This window comes from Arachis stenosperma, chromosome 9 (assembly GCF_014773155.1).
Source record: "Arachis stenosperma cultivar V10309 chromosome 9, arast.V10309.gnm1.PFL2, whole genome shotgun sequence".
Classification (NCBI taxonomy): Eukaryota; Viridiplantae; Streptophyta; class Magnoliopsida; order Fabales; family Fabaceae; genus Arachis; species Arachis stenosperma.
In genome coordinates, this window is record NC_080385.1 from 145,899,140 (window position 1) to 145,921,965 (window position 22,826).

At 37.4% G+C, this 22,826-nt stretch overlaps 1 protein-coding gene across 1 annotated transcript; it reads left to right on the forward strand.

Moving 5' to 3' along the window:
- The first annotated feature begins 363 nt into the window (after positions 1-363).
- On the forward strand, positions 364-2,164 carry LOC130950926 (probable glutathione S-transferase). The gene is made up of 2 exons (XM_057879529.1): positions 364-736; positions 1,724-2,164. Exons 1-2 carry the CDS (start codon positions 428-430, stop codon positions 2,102-2,104), a joined length of 690 nt encoding a protein of 229 aa, XP_057735512.1. The 5' UTR covers positions 364-427; the 3' UTR covers positions 2,105-2,164.
- The last annotated feature ends 20,662 nt before the right edge of the window (positions 2,165-22,826 follow it).

A 22,826-nucleotide genomic window follows, 5' to 3' on the forward strand; every position in this document is an offset into this window, starting at 1 on the left:
TGTTTTTTCTTCTATTAAAATAATCTAAATTATTTTTATTTTTATAAACGTCATTACATTTTGTTCTTTCCTAAATTAACCACTTTCAATAACGTTATTATATTTCGTTCGCAATAAATTATCATTTTCGACCATAAAAAATTGAGCATCGATAATTTTAATTTTGAAATAATATAAATTAATAACTCAATACTCGTAAAAATTTGGATTATTCAAATTAGTTTATAGTTTTACCGTTTTTATTAGAATTATTGACTGACGACTAAATCATTCATTATCAGAAATAATATTTCATTCTTTCGGATTATTTTAAAGTGAAATTCATGTTGGGCAATGATAATCATATTACTATTCTCCAGATTATATATAAAAGACATGTTGGACATGGCAAATACACCACGAAAATTAGAAATTCACAATAATAACAATGGAAGATTTGAAGTTACATGGATTTTGGTATAGTCCCTTTACGATGAGGGTGGTATGGACCTTGAAGTTGAAGGGTCTAGCATATGAGAACATTGAAGAAGATCGCTACAATAAGAGTCCTCAACTTCTAGAATACAACCCTGTGCATAAGAAGACTCCAGTGCTTGTTCATGGTGGAAAACCCATTTGTGAGTCCATGATCATTGTTCAATACATTGATGAGTTATGGCCACAGAATCCATTGGTCCCTCATGATCCCTATGACAGAGCTCAAGCAAGATTTTGGGTTGCATATTCTGAACAACTGGTATGTTTCTAATAATAAACTCAATCATTGTGTTTTTCTAGTCTTTATTCGAACATCATATCCTCTGATTTGTATTTGAAGATCATTTTAGGATAAAAGTACACAATAGATGTAAAATTCTAAATAGCCAAAAGAGTGGGTCTGGTTTATGTTTTTATTTTTATTTTAGTGTTTCTAATTAATTTTTAAAATTTTGTGCAAAAAAAATATAAGGTGAAAATAAAAAATAATTTTTTATTATTTTTTTTATAAAATTAAATATTTCTATTTTGAAATATATATTTTTTTATATTTTATTATAAATGAGTTATATATTATGTCTTATTCCGATCTTTAATAATAGGCTAATATTTAAATTCGTTTTATATTAGATTCAGATTTTTAATAATAGGCTAATTTATTTTAGTTGTATTATATTAGATTTATTATTATTTTTTTTTGTTATAGATTTATTATTATTTAATATTATCAAAAAGACAGAAAATGTCGTTTGGGCCCATGATATTATTACTCTTAATGTTTATGCATTTTTATTTTCTTTCGAAATCCATGCTATTGCATTATTATTTGAATTTGAATTAATGTTGATAAAATATCATTCAAAAACATGTTGTTCTATCTTTTTGGTCTAATCCATTACAATGACTAAACATTACGGTCCAACCTCCTCCAAAAGTTGTTCTATTGTCTTTCGGCCTTTACAAAAAACCCAAAGCCAATCAGTAACCCACAAACGGCCAAACACACAAAAAAGTCCAGTCCAAACATCTAATAATCATTAACCATAGCTTATAGTTAACACAATCATCCATCTAATTTCTGCGTGTGTTGCACCCAACACCACACGCGTCCTTCTCTCCATCATGACAACTCATTTCAGCAGCTGCTGAAATTTTAGGCATTTAACACCATAGAAGTATCTTAATTTTTTATACATATATTAAATGTGTGAATTATTAATATATAAGTTTGGGGCAATGCATAAAGTTTTCTGCAGTTGTACCACTAATTTACGTCGATATTGCTGATGATGAAGAGAAGGAGAAGGTCATAGAAAAGGTTCAAAAACTTCTAAAAGATATTGAAGATCAATGCGTATTATTGGATGATGAGAAAAAATTCTTTGGTGGTGACAATATCAATATAGTGGACATAGCTTTCGGGTCAATGATCAAATTTCTTGTAACTATGGAAGATCTGAATAAATTGAAGGTGCTAGAAGTTGAGAAGTTTCCTCGCTTACATTCATGGTTTGATAATTTCAAGAATGTTTCAATCATCAAAGAAAACCTTCCCAATAGAGAGAAAATGTGTGCTATTATGAAGTATATCAGAGAAAGGAAAAGAGAATTGCAATCATCTAACTAGTTCAAAAAGATGGTTCCTTATATGAAGTGATTATGTTCTTTATATACATTTGCTTGAAAATAATAAATGTTTAGGTTGATTTATTTACTTTGTTGTGAAAATAAATCAAGTTGAGAAGATTTCAACTTGATCACATGTACTATTATATTTATTTATTTAAGTGAATCGTTGAGATTTGTCACTTTTAATATTCTATAATTTTGTTAAATTTTAAAAAAATATTTTCACATTTAATTTACCATATACATGAAATTAAGAACTTTTAATCATTTATGCATGCATCTCTAAAGAGTTTTCAATGAAACATTAAAGAGATGTGTATTGTGATTTGTTATTGCAACAGTATTTATATATCATAATAGATAATACAACTTTGGCTATTAATAGTAAGCTGTTATAGATCTGTTATAACTGAAAACAGAATGAGAATAAACTAAGCTAATTCTCACTTAATGACTTGATCTTGATTTTTTATCACATCTTTCTTTATCTCTATTACCTTCCCTCAAACTCATGGTAAGTTTGAAAAGAACCTTGAGTTTGAAACAAAATTTTTTACAGGTAGGAATCGATAAGGCTTTGGTAAAAATGTCAACAGCCTATTTTATAAATGAAATATGAGCAACCTTCAATTGCTTTTGGTTGACTCTCTCACGAACAAAGTGTAAATTCAACTCAAAATGTTTAGTGCGATTATATAGAATTAGGTTTTCAGCAAGAAAGACCGCACTGATATTATCACAGAATAGAGTGGGGGTAAGAGAAGGTTGAATGTGAAGTTCCTTCGGCAGGTTTTGTAGCTAAATAATTTTAGAATTTGCTGCTGCTAATCCTCGATATTCAGCCTTTATGTTGGATTTACTAACTGAAGTTTGCTTTTTGCTTAACCTGGAAACTAAATTGGAATCCTTGATCAGTATAAGCATGAAATAATAATCCTTGATCAAGAGTTCTAGCCAGGTATCTCAAAATCCTTTTTATACACTTTCAGTGTGTAAGAAGAGGTTTTTTGCATATACCGGCTAACCTTATTAACCGAAAAAGAAATCTCAGGTCTTGTAAGAGTTGCATATTATAATGATCCTACTAAAGACTTGTATAAGGAGGGGTTATCAAATTCATCTTCTCCCTGACTCGAGAGTTTCAAATTTGTGACCATAGGAGTTGGAACACCTTTAGAGTGTAGCATGTTTGATTTTTCTAACAAATTTGTAATATACTTTGTTTGAATCAAGTGATAAGAATTAGAAGACAATCTAGTAGCTTCAATGCCTAAGAAGCTGCTAAACTTTCCAAGATCTTTAGGAGAAAAAAAGTTGTTCAATTGAGTAATAGTTGTTTAAATAACACTGTTATCATTACCAGTAATAAGAAGATCATCAACATAAACTAAAATGTGGAGAATAATGTTACCAGAGGTTTTAACGAATAAGAAAGGATCTTACCTTGTTCTATAGAATCCAAACCCAGCTAGAGTATGTAGAAGCCAATTTCAGAAACTAAGCTCGAGGAGCTTATTTAAGTCCATAAATTGACTTATTTAACTTATATACACATGCAAAATCACCCTATTGGAAGCCTGGTGGCTGAGACATGTATCCAAATTCATGAAGATCTCCATTCAAGAATACATTGTTGAAATCTAGTTGCCTGATTGTCTAATGAAAAGATAATACCACTCGAATTGTAGATGGTTTAATGACAGGAGAAAAAGTTTGATCATAATCAAGTCCCTCGATTTGGTGGTTACCATTTAATCGAGCTTTGTACTTCAATATTTGATCATTAGGATGTCATTTGATGGCAAAAATCCATCTACATCCAATTAGCTTGTCAGTGGTTGCTGAATTGACCAATATCTATGTGTTTGTATTTTATCAGACTTGTAATTCTTTCAACATAGCCTTTTCCCAATGTGATGATTTTAGTGTAGCTACAACTGAAGAGGGTATATGATTAATAAGATCAGAGTCGGTAGAAAGTGAAGTTGTGAGAGCCTTTGGTTTAACAATTCTTGATTTGGATCTATTCTGCATAGGAAATTTTTGTAGGGTGAATCTTCAAATTGGATGACACTGTCATTGATTGGTGTACTATGAGGATGTAAGGAAGTATGAAGCTGGTTAGACGTAGCCTGTGAGGTTGAGAGAGTACAAGACTAGGGGCAGTAGCATGAGCGGAAGTAGTAGTGGGAGATGACAAATAAGCTATAGAATTGGCATAGAAAGAGAGGTATTAGAAAATTGAACTGTTGGTAAATGGAAATAGTTCAGAATAAGGATACCTGCCTTCATCAAACAAGACATGTCTTGTGATAATAATTCTACTTTCTCTTGTAAAATATTTGTATCCTTTGTGATGAGGTGCATAACCCAAGAATAGAGAGAGTTGTGACTTAAAATCTAATTTATGAAAATTATAAGGCTTCAAATAAGGAAGGAATAATCTGGTGGATGATGATGTAAAAGTTCAAATGGGAAGAAATTATTAGTATTAGAGGAAGGGAGTATGTTAATGATATATGTAGCAGAAAGAGATGCATCATCCCAGTGGATTAAGGGCATTGAGGCAGCGGCTAAAAGTGTTAAGCCAACTTCACTCACATGTATGTGCTTTCTCTTTGCCCTCCCGTTCTGATTTTTTCTCTTGAGCTAGATATTGAGTAAATGTGGTAGAGAGGTACTCTCTACCATAATCAGATTTGGTATGCAATAAATAAATGTAAGTATACCTAGTGTAAGCATCAACAAATAAAATATAGTACGTAAAACCATAAAAAGAGGTATATGGGACAAGACCCCAAATGTCACTGTAAACCATCTCTAAAGGGACATGAAAATTAAAGTCATCTAGTTTAAAGGGAATCAGATACATATTAGCCTAACAACAATATTCACAAAGACATGATTTTATTGAATTTTTAGAAATAAGGAGATTACATTAATTCATTACAGAGATAACTATTTTTGAAGCACAGTGACCTAGACGTTTGTGAAGTATAAGTAGCGGAAAAAGAAATACAGGAAACAGAATCTGATGTAGTGGGATGACTAATCTTAGGTTCAGTTATGGTTACAACAATTCTATCAAATTTGTACACCCCATTATATAGAGGTCCTTGTAGAAGAATCGATTTCACATAGCAAATGTTAGGATGAAACTCAAAAAAGCATGCATTATCAGTGAAAAACACTCATTAAATTCTGTGTAATTTTCAGAACTAGCAAGAGATTGTTTAAAAAAACACTTCTTGGTATCTAAATTAACTAAATAAGAATGACCAATATGAGAGATGTTACTACTTGATCCATTACCTATTGATGCCATGGAGTCTACAATTGCCTAGATCTTTGTGAGATACTTTATAGCAGTCAATCCTTGTTTCTTCACAGATTTCAATTGCTGAATCTTGATCTTTGAGGAGAGGAGCCATGTCATAAGGTAATCATCTTTCTTCTTCCAATCTTTGTATGTTTTGGATTTTGTTCCATCTTCCTTTGCAACATCGGATTCAAATTGTAATAGCACAAAGATGATCAGCAAGATTAGCATTGATAATATGAAGAGCAAGTTTCTGCCAACTCTGAAAACTATTTTCAGTCAGTTGATCTAGAACGGGTGCAGTAAAAGGCGAAGAAAAAGGAAAAAGGAGTATTCTGATGAAGAATGATTAAGGTCATAGATTGATCACCAAAATTCTTGATACCATCAAAGACTTTTCAATAAAATAGTACTGTTATACAATAGATGATACAACTTTAATTATTTATAGCAAGCTATCAATAAAATAAGAACAAATGATATCATAGATCTCTTACAACTAAAAACAACAACAACAAAGCCTTGTCCCACTAGGTGGGGTCGGCTACATGAATCAAACGACGCCATTGTGCTCTGTCATGTATCATGTCTACAGAGAGACCGTTTACATGTAGATCTCGTTTGACCACCTCCTGGATGGTCTTCTTAGGTCTTCCTCTGCCTTTCACCCTTGTCCATCTTTCATCTCATCCACCCTCTTGACTGGTGTCTTATCGGTCTTCTTCTCACATGTCCAAACCACCTGAGACGCGATTCAACTATCTTTTCCACAATGGGTGCTACTCCAACTCTCTCCCTTATATCTTTGTTCCTTATTTTATCCAATCGCGTATGACCACTCATTCATCTCAACATCTTCATCTCTGCCACACTCAGCTTATGTTCGTGCTCCCCTTTGGCTGCCCAACACTCCGTACCATAAAGCGTAGCTGGTCTTATAGCGGTGCGATAGAATTTGCCTTTAAGTTTTAAAGGCACTTTTTTGTCGCATATAAAACCATATGCACTCCGCCATTTTGACCAACCTGCTTGGATCCTATAATTTACATCATATTCAATCTCTTCATTATTCTGTATGATGCACCCAAGATACTTAAAACTTTTAACTTCTCGTAGGATATTTTCTCCAATCTTCACCTCTATATTAGGGTTTTCCCTTCTCAGACTAAACTTACATTCCATATATTCCGTCTTGCTATGGCTTATGCGCAGACCATACTATTCTAGAACTTCTCTCCATAAGTCCAACTTCTTATTTAGGTCTTCCCTTGACTCTCCCATAAGGCAATATCATCGGCAAAAAGCATGCACCATGGCACAGGCTCTTGGATGTGCTCTATGAGTACTTCCAAGACTAATGTGAAAAGGTATAGACTTAAGGATGATCCCTGGTGTAATCCAATACCAATAGGAAATTTCTCTGTCACACCACCTTAAGTCTTTACACTAGTTGTGACCCCATCATACATGTCTTTAATTGCACGAATATATACGATCCTTACTCTCCTCTTTTCTAAAACCTTCCATAAGACCTCCCTTGGCACCCTATCGTACGCTTTTTCCAAATTAATAAACACCATATGTAGATCCCTTTTACTACTATGATACCTCTCCATCATCCTTCTTAACAGGTATATCACTTCGGTGGTGGATCTGCCTAGCATAAATCCAAATTGGTTCTCTATTACTTGTGTCTCTTTTCTTAACCTCTGTTCTATCACCCTTTCCTATAACTTCATGGTATGGCTCATGAGCTTGATCCCTCTATAGTTTTCGCAACTTTGTATATCCCCCTTATTCTTGTAGATAGGTACCAAGGTGCTTTTTGCTCCACTCATCAGACATCTTCTTTGACCTTAAAATCTCATTAAAAACCTTGGTTAACCAGTTGATGCCTTTCTCTCCAAAGCCCTTCCAAACCTCAATCGGGATATTATCAGGTCCTACTGCCCTGCCATTTTTTATCTGCTTTAGAGCCTTTTTTACTAGGAAGTCTCGAATCCTTCGATAGTAGTCAAAGTTTTGATCTTCTTCCCTTGTGCATAACCGACCAAGGCTTGGAAGAGTCTTCTGTCCTTCATTAAATAACTCGCAGAAATAGCTCTTCCACCTTTCATTAATCATCTCCTCTTGAGCCAGCACCTCTCCATCCTTATCCTTTATGCACTTAATCTGATCCAAATCTCTCATTTTTCTTTCATGGCTCTTTGTGATTCTATATATACCTTTTTCTCCTTTTTTCGTGCCCAAAGACTGGTAGAGACCCTCATATGCTCTTGTTCTTGCTTCCCTTACAGCCACTTTTGTCTCTTTCTTAGCCGCCTTATATTTTTCCGAATTATTTGCATTGCGGCATAAAAATCACTCTTTGAAGCACTTCCTTTTTATCTTTATCTTTTCTTGTACACTCGCATTCCACCACCAAGACTCCTTGTCTCTTAGTCCTATTCCTTTAGATTCACCAAAACTTTCTTTTGCTGTTCTTCTAATAACTTCTGCCATCTCCCTCCACATCTCTTCCGCGCTTCCTTTCCCATCCCACTTTGCCTCTTTTCCTTCCCATCTTAGGAAGCTTCTTTGTTCCTCACATTTCATCCGCCACCACCTCGTCCTTGGGTTCTTCATAATGTCTTTTCCTCAACTTTTGCTCAACATGAAAATCCATGACGAGCACCCTATGTTGTGTTGTCAAACTCTTTCCTGGGATAATTTTACAATTAATGCAAAATTTCCGGTCGATTCTCTTCAACAAGAAGAAGTCGATTTGAGAGCTTGTCATGCCACTCTTATAGGTTATAAGATATTCGTCTCTCTTTTTAAAACATGTATTTACGATGAGAAGGTCAAAGGTTGAGGAAAAGTCCAAAATAGTTTTACCCTTGGCATTGATCACCCCGAAACCATGGCCTCCGTGAAAACTTCCATACCCAGTCACTTCTCTTCCAACATGGCCATTTAAATCTCCTCCTAAGAAAATCTTATCTGACGAAGGTATGCCTTGGACCAAACTCTCTAGATCCTCCCAAAACCTTATCTTGTGTTGTTCGTCCGAACCCACTTGCGGTGCATAGGCGCTAATCACATGAAAAACACCTCTCTCCACCATAAATTTGATAGAGATGATCCGATCTCCCACCCTCTTGACATCCACTACGTCTTTCTTCCACTTCTTATCCACAATAATACCAACCCCATTCCTATTCTTCATCTTTCCTGTATACCAAAGTTTGCAACCAGAAGTATCCAACTTCCTAGCCTTCGCACCAACCACTTTTGTTTCTTGTAGGCACATAATGTTAATCTTCCTCCTTGTCATGGTGTCCACCACCTCTATGGACTTTCTTGTTAGAGTGCCTGTATTCCATGTCCCAAATCTCAATCTTATGTCGCTCCGACCTTTACCTTTTACTTTGTGGACTAGCTTATTTACCCTTGTCCGTTCACAAAAATGCCGGAACCCTAACTCATTCAACACTACATCCGGGCACTGATGCAGCGGCTCTTATTACTCATTCGACACCGTACTCGAACCATACAGCACATTGCTTCCGGGCAACTGGTGCACGAAATTGTGATCTCAATGGCGCCAACAACTTGGTACGCACAATTATAATCTCAACTCTTTTTCACAACGTCACATAACTAACCAGGAAGTGCACTGGGTCGTCCAAGTAATAAACCTTACGTGAGTAAGGGTCGATCCCACGGAGATTGAAACCATGTCGTTTGGATCTCTGTAGCTAAAGTTATAGCCATTTGAGTGCGAAGAGGTCAGGCTGGACAGCTTAGCGATTTCTCCAACTTATTATATTCCTTCCACTTTTGCATGCTTCCTTCCCATCCTCCAAGCCATTTCTACCTTATAATATCTGAAAACACTTAACACACATATCAAGGAATCTAATGGTAATAAGAGAGGATTAATAATAAGCAAATATAAGATCAAAGAAGCATGTTTTCAATCAAAGCACATAATTAGGAAGGCAAATGTAAAACCATGCAAATAGTATGAATAAGTGGGTAAAGAGTTGATAAAAACCACTCAATTGAGCACAAGATAAACCATGAAATATGGGTTTATCAACCTCCCCACACTTAAACATTAGCATGTCCTCATGCTAAGCTCAAGAGAAGCTATAAAGGAATGAAGAGGAATGATAGAATGTATGAGATGCAACCTATGAATGCAACTAAATGCAAAATGTTTCTACTTACTTGGTTAAAAATAAATAAGTTCTTCAAGACAAATATGAACTGGATTTCACTAATTCAAATCACAAAATACAATACAAATAACTTGCAAGAAGAAGATAGCTCATGAAAGTAGGGAACATAGAATTGAGCACTGAACCCTTACTGGTAGTGTATATCATTCTAACTCTCAAGTGTCTAGGGTCAATTCTCTCAATTCTTTACTAATCTTGCTTTCTATAGCTTGCTCTTCATCTAACAATCAACAAAAATTTAATGCACCAATACACAAATCAAGAGGTCTTTTAAGGGTTGTAATGGGGTTAGGGTCAAGGTAGGATTGTATTTGGCCAAGTGGACTAAAATTTGAATCCTTAATTAACATAAACTATTCCACCTAACTTAGGACAATCCATGTAATCATAATATAAAATCTGACTTCCTATTAACTATGTTTTCCACATATTCATGCATTCTAATTTCAAGTACAACTCATATGCATTGCTTTCACCACTTACTTTGGGGCATTTTGTCCCCTTTCACTTATTTTGCTCTTTTTTTTATATTTTTTTCTTTAGTTTTTCTCAATGCATATGATTAATTTATTGAATGCATGAACATGTCCTAAACATTTCTTTCACATTTTCAGAAAATTCTAACATACTCAATTCTCAAACCAGATGTTTCTAAACCCACTTTTCCCCACACTTAATTCATAGGCATTCTCACTAGTCTAAGCTAACCAAGGATTCAAATTAAGGACATTATTGTTTTTTACTTAGAGTTAATGATGTGCTAAAATAAAGATCAAAGGGGTAAAATAGGCTCAAAATTGGTTTGCAATAGATAATGGAAGGGAAGGCCGTATGGGTATGTAAGCTTAGTGAAACAAGGCCTCAATCATGTAAGTGCATGCATACATCAAATATGGAAATATAGAATTAAGCAAGACAAAGATCACAATTTTAGAGAGAAAAATACACACTAAAACAAAATTTTGGTTGATAAAATGCAACCAATCAAATAGGCTCAAAATCTCACTGGTTTTGTGTGTTCAAGGTTTAAACCATGTTCCAAAATAAAATTTCTTCATACAAGTTATTCAAAAAGTTTTTAATTTAAATTAGTGAAATACAATAAAAAGTTTCTTAAAAAAGAAAATATTACTTCAACCAAGTGGTAAAATATGCAAAAATCAAATAAACATGCAAATGCAACAACTAATCTACAAAGAAAATTTAAACATTGGTGTTGAGATAAGAAAGTACAAACCCATGGAAATCGGTATCGACCTCCCCACACTTAAAGATTGCACCGTCCTCGGTGCATGCTGAGATGTGCAGGTGGACGGGTTGTTCCAACTGATGCATTTCTTCAAGATTTTGCAGATGGACTTGTCTGTTTCCCCTTATAGAAGTTTCTCCCTTTTCCGTCTTCGGTGGCCAGCCTGAAAGAAGAGAAAAAGAAGAAAAGTAACCCAAAAGATAGAAAATAAATAAAGTATGGGTGATAATGCCAAATGATAAGGGTCTCATTTACATGGAAGCTTCAACATGTACGCGAGAAAATAATAGAAGCCATGGCATGCCAGTGGTACAAAATGTACAACAATGGGGAAGAGAGTGTAAGACAATATAAATTCATGTCAATGCAAAATTAATACAAATAACATAAAAGATTAATATTGACTTAAATAGTATTGCCCAACAGTGTAAAATAAGTTACCAAAATAAATTCAAGAAAAGATGCAACAGTTGAATAAGAAAAGATATTTAACACCAATGGAAAAATAAAAAATTCAGAAAAAAAAATAAAAATATGCACAAATTTAAAATGCAATGAATGAGATATGCAAATAAATTAAAATAAAATAAAAAGAAAAATAAGAAGAATGAGAAGGGAAAGAAGTGAGTGAGGGAGGAAAAATTAGGATTCGGGAAGAAAAGATAAGATATTTGGCAAATTAGGATAAGCTGTGCGACGCAAGCGATGCGATCGCGTGGAGCACGCGGTCGCGCAACTTGCGCTATAAATTAATCGACGCGGTCGCGTCGGTCACGCGGTCACGTGACACGTTTTATGCTACTGGCGTGCGGGTAGCCTCGCGCTCGCACAACTCTCTTTTCGGAATCATATTAGTGCCAAATTTTAAGTGACGCGATCGTGTGGGGCATGCGATCGCGTGAGTGGGCTTTAAAGGAATATGACGCGGTCGCGTGGGTCACGCAGCCGCGTGGGAAGGATTATGCGTTCAGCACCAATCCTGCACCACTCTCGCACAACTTTCGGGTGTGCACCACTTTGACGTCGAAATCTTGGTCACGCGGCCACGTGGGAGGCCATTATTCCCATATGACGCGGTCGCGTGGGGTGATTTATGCCATTGGCACGCCTCCTGCCACGCTCCAGCGTGACTCTCTGTTCGTTTTTATTTTCTCCCCTCTCCTTGCGACGCGGACGCGTCAATGATGCGATCGCGTCGCGTGCCATTTTTTTTATATGAAATATGCAGAATGCAATATTAATATGAATGTTATGCAAAACTCCAGGTTCAATGAAATAAAATAAAATTCAAAATTAAACAAAACTAAATAAAATTATAATTGAAAAAAAGGAAAGATCATACCATGGTGGGTTGTCTCCCACCTAGCACTTTTAGTTAAAGTCCTTAAGTTGGACATTTGATGAGCTTCCTGCTATGGTGGCTTGTGCTTGTACTGATCCAGGAATCCCCACCAATGTTTGCGCTTCCAATAGCCTCCGGGGTCCCAAACTAGGCGCAGAAAGCCTTCAAGCAAGTTGAAGCAAGTGACAAGGCCCCAAGAGTGGTGATTGGTAGAATGGATTCCGGGGTCCCAGACCTTGCCTTTGCACCCGTCTTTTGGTTGAGCAATATTGTTCCATCCGGGTGGCAAGCAGTCTGAATTCTCACGTAAGCGGCCACACAACTTCCTAGTCCCACTCAGTTGAGCTCTATACCAACCTTTACTCTTAAACTTAAAGCTTCCAACCATGATGAACTTTGCAGGACGATTCTTACCACTGACCATCTTCCTCTTACTCTTGATGCTACAAAGAGCTCTAAGTTGACCATCCGTCTCCAGTAGCCCATATTCAAGTGGGGTTAGAAAGCTAAGGGATATGAATTTTACCCACTTGAATGTTGTGAAGGATGATGGCGACTTAGGGGGAGGTGTTTCTAATAAAATTACAAGCTTCACTCCCTTGTGCTCTTCTTCGACATCTTCCACCTCTTGGCAATATTCTTTAATATCAACCTCTTCCTCTTGGTGGATTTCTTCCAATTCAATCTCTTCTTCAGTGTTCACCAAGGGCAAAGGAGGTTGTGCTTCTTCTTCTGTAATCTCCATGTCAAGTCCAATGGGAAAGGATTCAAATGTAGATAAGAATTCATTAATGATTGAATCCATCTCTTGATCGTCTCCTTCAAAGTCTTCAACCATGATATGCTTTGGAGGTTGTACACCCTCCTCAACATCAGCTTCAAATGTCTTTGAAGGATGTTCTATAACTTGACTTTTCCATGGAGGTTCAGCATCTCCTAAGTCTTCAACCGCTTCTTCTTCTTCTTGAACAATGACAGCTTCTTCTACTCGTTCTAGTACGAATTCATTCTCTGTCTTGTTCACTGGGGTTTCTGGTATCTCCTTCATGCTACGCTCTTCACTAGACTGTCCACATGGAGTTGTGGCTGATCCTTGTATAATTGAGCGCCGAGAAGCTAATTGACTCATTATTGCTTGCCCCAATTGATGAATGGTTGCCTGACATCGATCCACTGTTTCCTTGAGACGATCCTTTGTCTCTTGATACACTCGGCTTTCATAAATAGGATCATAGTGCTCTTGGATTGATGGATATGGAGATGGTGAATATTGAGGTGGTGGTTTTTGTGAGTAATTGGGTTAGAATTGGGGTGGTTCTATATATGGTTCATATGGCTCATAAGGTGGTTGGCATGGTGGTTGAGGGTTAGGGTCATATGGAAGTGAATGGTGGAAAGGGGCTTGTGAGTGTGGTGGGTTGAGGTTGTGTTGAAAGGATGATCTCTGAGCATAGGGTGGGGCTTGTTGGTAGCTACAAGGTGGTCCACCATATCTATCAGCTTGGGATGCATTGTAGCCTGGTCTTTGTCCATGATATCTAGGATGGTGTTGTTGCCTAAAGGGTTGATTAAATCCTCTTGGCTCCATCCATCCTTGATTGGTCTGACCTTGATGCATATTCCTGCTGTGGTCTCTATTTCCTTCAACAAAGTTAGAACCAAACTCAAAGCGAGAGGGGTGAGAATTCATAGTAGTTATCATAAATAAGGGGGAAAAAGGAGAAACAAATAAACAAGTAAAAGAAAAATATTTTTTTTTGAAAAATATTTACAATAACCAATAATAAGGCACACGTTTGCAATTCCCCGGCAACGGCGCCATTTTGACGTTAGGATTTTTGCCAGTAAAAAATTTTATAAAAATAGTCGCGTTGTAGATATAGTCTCTAAACCGACAGAAATCCCTTCGTACAAATGTTTTGGTTGTCACAAGTAACAAACCCCTAAATAAATTGATAACCGAAGTATTTAAACCTCGGGTCGTCTTCTGAAGGAATTGCAGGGAAGTATGTTCTTATTATTGGTTATGAGTTTGTAAATTGGGGTTTTGGAAGTAAGGTGGGAATATGTTATATGACAAGTAAAATAAAATAATAATAACTGTAAAATAAACCTTTGGCAAGGTATAAGAACTAGAAGTCCTATCCTAGTTATCCTTATCAATTGTGATGAGAATTGGATTTTTCTTCCACTTTGTTAACCTCTAACTATGAAGGTAAGTTAAGTGGATGAATTCCAATTTTCAATTAACAATGAGTTTGATAACAAAAGAATCGCCAGTTATTTAACCAAAGCCAAAAGGAAAACTATCTACTCGAATGAAAATAATTTGGATAAGTACCGACAACATAAATTAAAGAAAGTAATCATAGATCTGAAATATCTCAAATAGCATTAATTTAAAAGAGTAATCTGTAACATGGAAGAGTTCATAAATTAAATTGGGATAAATAAAAATAAAGAACCTGGGATCGAGAGTCACTCTTAAAACTAAGAGAAGTCCTAAATCCTAATCCTAAGAGAGAGAGGAGAGAACCTCCCTCAAAACTAGATCTAAATCATCGAAAGTGAATTATGAATAGCATGATTATGAATGGATGCATTCCCCCACTTTATAGCCTCTAATCTGTGTTCTCTGGGCCGAAAACTGAGTCAGAAACAGCCCAGAAATCACTTCCAACGCTTTTTGGTCCGTACAGGTCGTGGAAAAGTGACGCGGCCGCATGGCTCACGCGGCCGCGCGGGTTGCGTTCCTGCCAGGTCACGCGTCCGCGTGACTCACGCGTCCGCGTGACTCACGCGTTCGCGTCGCCTGGCCTTGGGGCAGCTATGACAATTTATATATCAAATCGAAGCCCCGAACGTTGGCTTTCTAACGCAACTAAAACTGCGTCGTTTGGACCTCTGTAGCTAAAGTTATAGCCGTTTGAGTGCGAAGAGGTCAGGCTGGACAGCTTAGCAATTTCTCCAACTTATTATATTCCTTCCACTTTTGCATGCTTCCTTCCCATCCTCCAAGCCATTTCTGCCTTATAATATCTGAAAACACTTAACACACATATCAAGGCATCTAATGGTAATAAGAGAGGATTAAAATAAGCAAATATAAGATCAAAGAAGCATGTTTTCAATCAAAGCACATAATTAGGAAGGCAAATGTAAAACCATGCAAATAGTATGAATAAGTGGGTAAAGAGTTGATAAAAACCACTCAATTGAGTACAAGATAAACCTTGAAATATGGGTTTATCATTACTTTATGAGTCTTGGCTGTGGCCTTAAGCACTTTGTTTTCCAGTATTACCACCGGATACATAAATGCCACAGACACATAACTGGGTGAACCTTTTCAGATTGTGACTCAGATTTGCTAAAGTCCCCAGTTAGAGGTGTCTAGAGTTCTTAAGCACATTCTTTTTGGTTTGGATCACGACTTTAACCACTCAGTCTCAAGCTTTTCACTTGGACTTTTATGACACAAGTACATGGTTAGGGACAGCTTGATTTAGCCGCTTAGGCCTGGATTTTATTTCCTTGGGCCCTCCTATCCATTAATGCTCAAAGCCTTGGATCCTTTTTACCCTTGCCTTTTGGTTTAAAGGGCTACTGGCTTTTTCTGCTTGCTTTTTCTTTTTCTTTCTTTTTTCTTTTAATTTTTGCCACTTTTTTTTCGCAAGCTTTCTTATTCACTGCTTTTTCTTGCTTCAAGAATCAATTTTATGATTTTTCAGATTATCAATAACATTTCTCTTTGTTCATCATTCTTTCAAGAGCCAATAATTTTAACATTCATAAACAACAAGATCAAAAATATGCACTGTTCAAGCATTCATTCAGAAAACAAAAAATATTGCCACCACATCAAAATAATTAAACTAATTTCAAGATAAAATTTGAAATCCAAGTACTTCTTGTTCTTTTTTAATTAGGCACATTTTTCATTTAAGAGAGGTGAAGGATTCATGGAATTATTCATAGCTTTAAGACATAGACACTAGACACTAATGATCATGTAGTGAAGACACAAACATAAACAAACATAAAGCTCAAAACTGAAAACAGAAAAATAAATAGACAAGGAGATTAAGGAATGAGTCCACCTTAGTGAGGGTGGCATCTTCCTCTTGAAGAACCAATGGTGCTCTTGAGCTCCTCTATGTCTCTTCCTTGCCTTTGTTGCTCCTTCTTCATAGCTCTTTGATCTTCTCTAATCTCATGGAGAATGATGGAGTGCTCTTGGTGCTCCACCCTTAGTTGGTCCATATTGTAACTCAAGCCTTCCAAAGAGGTGTTGAGTTGCTCCCAATAGTTGTGTGGAGGAAAATGCATCCCTTGAGGCATCTCAGGGATTTCTTGATGAGGGAATTCCTCATACTCTTGTTAAGGTCCATGAGTGGGCTCCCTTATTCGCTCCATTCTTTTCTTAGTGATGGGCTTGTCCTCTTCAATGAGGATGTCTCCTTCTATGTCTATCCTAGCCAAATTGCATAGGTGACAAATGAGATGAGGAAAGGCTAACCTTGCCAAGGTGGATGACTTGTCAGCCACCTTGTAGAGTTCTAGAAGTATGATCTCATGAACTTCCACTTCCTCCCCAATCATGATACTATGGATCATGATGGCCCGATCCACAGTCACTTCAGATCGGTTGCTAGTAGGATTGATGGAACGTTGGATGAACTCCAACCATTCTCTAGCCACGGGCTTAAGGTCCGGTCTTCTTAATTGAACCGGATTGCCTCTTGAGTCTCTTTTTCATTGAGCTCCTTTCACACATATGTCCATGAAGACTTGGTCTAACCTTTGATCAAAGTTGACCCTTCTAGTGTAGGGGCGTGCATTTTCTTGCATCATTGGCAAGTGGAACGCCAACCTTACATTTTTCATACTGAAATCTAAGTATTCCCCCGAACCATTGTAAGCCAATTCTTTGGATTCGAGTTCATACTTTGATCATGGTTTCTAGTGATCCATGCATTAGCATAGAACTCTTGAACTATTAAGATTCCGACTTGTTGAATGGGGTTGGTAAGAACTTTCCAACCTCTTCTTCGGATTTCATGTCGAATCTCCGGATCCGGATACTCATTTATCTTGAGCATGAAATGGACCTCAGGGATCACCTTCTTCTTGGCCACAACTTCATAGAAGTAGTCTTGATGGACTTTTGAGATGAATCTCTCCATCTCCCATGACTCGGAGGTGGAAGCTTTTGCCTTTCCTTTCCTCTTTCTAGAGATTTCTCCGGCCTTAGGTGCCATAATGGTTATGAAAAAATAAAAAACAATGCTTTTACCACACCAAACTTAAAAGGTTTACCCGTCCTCGAGCAAAAGAAGAAAGAAAGAAGGGGAAGAAGAAGAAAATGAAGGAGATGGAGGGTTATAGGTGGTTTGGCCAAGAGGGGGAAAAGTGTTTGTATTGTATGAATATGAAGGAGTAGTGAGGGGTTTATATAGGGGTGAGGGGAGGGTTAGGTTTCGGTCATTAGGGTTGGGTTGGGAGGAAAAAGTGTTTTGAATTTGAAAGGTGAGGTAGGTGGAGTTTTTGGAGAAGAGGGATGGAGGTGATTGGTGAAGAGAATAGGATTTTATAGGTGAGTGGTGTTTTGGGTAGAGTGTTATAGAGATGTGTGAAGGGGAGAGAGAGAGGTGGGATAGGTGGGGATCCTGTGGGGTCCACAGATCTTGAGGGGTCAAGGATTTATCATCCCTGCTCCTATTAGGCGTGTGAACGCCCTTACAGTGCAATCCTAGCATTTAACGCCAAATTGCTGCTTGTTTCTGGCATTAAACGCCAGCTTTTATTCCTTTTCTGGCGTTAAACGCCAGGTTGCAACCTGTTTCTGGCATTTAATGCCAGCTTGTTGCTTCTTTCTAGCATTTAACGCCAGTCTAGTGCTTGTTTCTGGCGTTTAACGCCCAGAATGGTGCCAGACTGGGCATTAAACGCCCATTCTGCTACCCTTACTGGTGTTTAAACGCCAGTAAGTTTCTCCTCCAGGGTGTGCTGTTTTTAATGCTATTTTTTATTTTTCTTTAATTTTTGCAGTTGTTTTTGTGACTCCACATGATCATCAACCTAAAAAAGAAAATAACATAGATAAATAAAAATTGGGTTACTTCTCAATAAGCGCTTCTTTAATGTCAATAGCTTGACAGTGGGCTCTCATGGAGCCTCACAGATAATCAGATCATTGTTGGGACCTCCCAACACCAAACTTAGAGTTTGAATGTGGGGGTTCAACACCAAACTTAGAGTTTGATTGTGGCCTCCCAACACCAAACTTAGAGTTTGACTGTGAGGGCTTTGTTTAACTCTGCATTGAGAGAAGCTTTTCTTGCTTCTTCTCCATGGTTACAGAGGGAGATCCTTGAGTTTTAAACACAAGGTAGTCCTCATTCAATTGAAGGATCAACTCTCCTCTATCCACATCAATCACAGCTTTTGCTGTGGCTAGGAAAGGTCTTCCAAGGATGATGGATTCATCCTCATCCTTCCTAGTGTCTAGGATTATAAAATCAGCAGGGATGTAAAGGCCTTTGACCTTTACTAGCACGTCCTCTACCTGTCCATAAGCATTTTTCATGGATTTTTCTGCCATCTCTAATGAGAATTTGGCAGCCTGTACCTCAAAGATTCCCAGTTTCTCCATTACAGAGAGTGGCATTAAGTTTATGCCTGACCCCAGGTCACACAGAGCCTTCTCAAAGGTCATGGTGCCTATGGTACAGGAAATTAAGAATTTATCAGGATCCTGTTTCTTTTGAGGTAATGTCTGCCTAACCAAGTCATTCAGTTCATTGGTGAGCAAGGGGGTTCATCCACCCAAGTCTCATTACCAAATAACTTGGCATTCAGCTTCATGATTGCTCCAAGGTACTTAGCAACTTGCTCTTCAGTAATATCTTCATCCTTTTCAGAGAAAGAATATTCATCAGAGCTCATGAATGGCAGAAGTAGGTTTAATGGAATCTATATGGTCTCTAGATGAGCCTCAGATTCCTTAGGTTCCTCAAATGGGAACTCCTTTTTGTCCAGAGGACGTCCCATGAGGTCTTCCTAACTGGGATTCACATCCTCCTCCTCCTCTCTAGGTTCGGCCACACCAAGTAAGGTTATGGCCTTGCACTCTCTTTTTGGATTCTCTTCTGTATTGCTTGGGAGAGTACTAGGAGGAGTTTCAGTGACTCTTTTACTCAGCTGGCCCACTTGTGCCTCCAAATTTCTAATAGAGGACCTTGTTTCATTCATGAAACTTAGAGTGGCCTTAGATAGATTAGAGACTATATTTGCTAAGCTAGAGGGGCTCTGCTCAGAATTCTCTGTCTGTTGCTGAGAGGATGATGGAAAAGAATTGCTATTGCTAAACCTATTTCTTCTACCATTATTAAATCCTTGTTGAGGCTTTTGTTGATCCTTCCATGACAGATTTGGATGATTTCTCCATGAGGGATTATAAGTATTTTCATAGGCTTCATCCATGTAATTCACCTCTGCCATTGCAGGATTCTCAAGATCATAAGCTTCTTCTTCAGAAGATGCTTCTTTAGTACTGTTAGATGCATTTTGCAATCCATTCAGACTCTGAGAAATCATATTGACTTGTGGTGGACGAAATTGTGATCACTTGTTATTTTGTTTATAAAGGATGTATACTCTTATGGCACTGTTTATTTTCTTCACAACTCCGTTCAACTAACCAGCAAGTGTACTGGGTCGTCCAAGTAATAACCTTACGTGAGTAAGGGTCGAATCCACAGAGATTGTTGGTATGAAGCAAGCTATGGTCACCTTGCAAATCTCAGTTAGGGAGATTAAAGGGTAATTGTGATTATTGGATTGTAAATAAAAGGGAATAATAAAAGGGATAGAAATACTTATGTAGATTCATTGGTAGGAATTTCAGATAAGCGGAATGGAGGTGCTGTAGAGCTCACGAACGCCTGCTCTCCTATTCCTTCTACTCAATTCTTCTTACTCCTCTCCATGGCAAGCTGTATGTAGGGCATCACCGTTGTCAGTGGCTACATCCCATCCTCTCAGTGAAAATGGTCCTCTGCGGCTGTCACTCGCATGGCTAATCATCTGTCGGTTCTCAATCAGGTTGGAATAGAATCCATTGATTCTTTTGCGCTTGTCATCACGCCCAGCCTTTAGGAGTTTGAAGCTCGTCACAGTCATTCAATCCCAGAATCCTACTCGGAATACCATAGACAAGGTTTAGACTTTCCGGATCCTCATGAATGCCGCCATCTATCTAACTTATACCACGAAGATTCTGTTGGGGAATCTAAGAGATACGCATTCAAGCTCTGTTGCATGTAGAACGTAAGTGGTTGTCAATCACGCGCGTTCATAGGTGAGAATGATGATGAGCGTCACATAATCATCACATTCATCATGTTCTTAGGTACGAATGAATATCTTGGAATAAGAATAAGATAGAATTGAATAAAAGAAAATAGAATTGCATTAGTACTTGAGGTACAGCAGAGCTCCACACCCTTAATCTATGGTGTGCAGAAACTCCACTGTTGAAAATACATAAGTGAAAGAGGTTCAGGCATGGCCAAATGGCCAGCCCCCTAAAACGTGATCAATAGTCTCTTAGGATGAAGAATAAAACAAAACTGAGACCAAAGATGTCTAATACAATAGATAAATGTCCTATATATACTAGACTAGCTACTAGGGTTTACATGAGTAAGTAATTGATGCATAAATCCACTTCCGGGGCCCACTTGGTGTATGCTTGGGCTGAGCTTGATCAATCCACGTGTAGAGGCATTTCTTGGAGTTGAACTTCAGGTTATGACGTGTTTTGGGCGTTCAACTCCGGATCATGACGATTTTCTGGCGTTTAACTCCAGACAGCAGCGTGTACTTGGCGTTCAACGCCAAGTTACGTCGTCAATCTTCGAATAAAGCATGGACTATTATATATTGCTGGAAAGCCCTGGATGTCTACTTTCCAACGCCGTTGAGAGCGCGCCATTTGGAGTTCTGTAGCTCCAGAAAATCCATTTCGAGTGCAGGGAGGTCAGAATCCAACAGCATCAGCAGTCCTTTTGTCAGCCTTTTTCAGAGTTTTGCTCAAATCCCTCAATTTCAGTCAGAATTTACCTGAAATCACAGAAAAACACAAAAACTCATAGTAAAGTCCAGAAATGTGAATTTAACATAAAAACTAATGAAAACATCCCTAAAAGTAGCTTAAACTTATTAAAAACTATGTAAAAACTATGCCAAAAAGCGTATAAATTATCCGCTCATCACAACACCAAACTTAAATTGTTGCTTGTCCCCAAGCAACTGAAAATCAAATAGGATAGAAAGAAGAGAATATACTATAAATTCAGAAATATCACTGAATATTAATTATAATTAAATGAGCGGGACTTGTAGCTTTTTGCTTCTGAACAGTTTTGGCATCTCACTTTTTTCCTTTGAAGTTTATGAATGATTGGCTTCTCTAGGAACTTAGAATTTCGGATAGTGTTATTGACTTTCCTAGTTAAGCATGTTGATTCTTGAACACAGCTACTTATGAGTCTTGGCCGTGGCCCTAAGCACTTTGTTTTCCAGTATTACCACCAGATACATAAATGCCACAGACACATAACTGGGTGAACCCTTTCAGATTGTGACTCAGCTTTGCTAAAGTCCCCAATTAGTGGTGTCCAGAGCTCTTAAGCACACTCTTTTGCTTTGGATCACGACTTTAACCACTTAGTCTCAAGCTTTTCACTTGGACCTTCATGACACAAGCACATGGTTAGGGACAGCTTGATTTAGCCGCTTAGGCCTGGATTTAATTTCCTTGGGCCCTCCTATCCATTGATGCTCAAAGCCTTGGATCCTTTTTACCCTTGCCTTTTGGTTTTAAGGGCTATTGGCTTTTTCTATTGCTCCTTCTTTTTCTATATACTCTTTTTAGCCATTTTTTTTCACTGCTTTTTCTTGCTTCAAGAATCAATTTCATGATGTTTTTCAGATCATCAATAACATTTCTATTTGTTCATCATTCTTTCAAGAACCAACAATTTTAACACTCATAAACAACAATATCAAAAGACATATGCACTGTTCAATCATTCATTTAGAAAACAAAAATTATTGTCACCACATCAATATAATTAAACTAAATTCAATAATAATTTCGAAAATTATGTACTTCTTGTTCTTTTGAATTAAAACATTTTTCTTTTAAGAGAGGTGAAGGATTAATGGAATTTATTCATAGCTTTAAGGCATGGTTACATACTAATGATCATGAAATAAAGACACAAAACATAGATAAACACAATAATTAAAAACCAAAAACAGAAAGAAATAAAGAACAAGGAATGAATCCACCTTTAGTTGCGTCTTCTTCTTGAAGGACCAATAATGTTCTTAAGCTCTTCTATGTCCCTTCCTTGCCTTTGTTGCTCCTCCCTCATTGCTCTTTGATCTTCTCTTATTTCTTGGAGAATGATGGAGTGTTCATGATGTTCCACCCTTAGTTTTTCCACATTGTGACTCAAATCTTCTAAGGAGGTGTTGAGTTGCTCCCAATAATTGTTGGGAGGAAAGTGCATC

Coding starts and splice junctions, on each gene's coding strand:
- LOC130950926 (XM_057879529.1), top strand. CDS start 428: ATGGAAGATTTGAAGTTACATGGATTTTGGTATAGTCCCTTTACGATG. Junction 737..1,723: donor TTGCATATTCTGAACAACTG/GTATGTTTCTAA, acceptor CAATGCATAAAG/TTTTCTGCAGTTGTACCACT.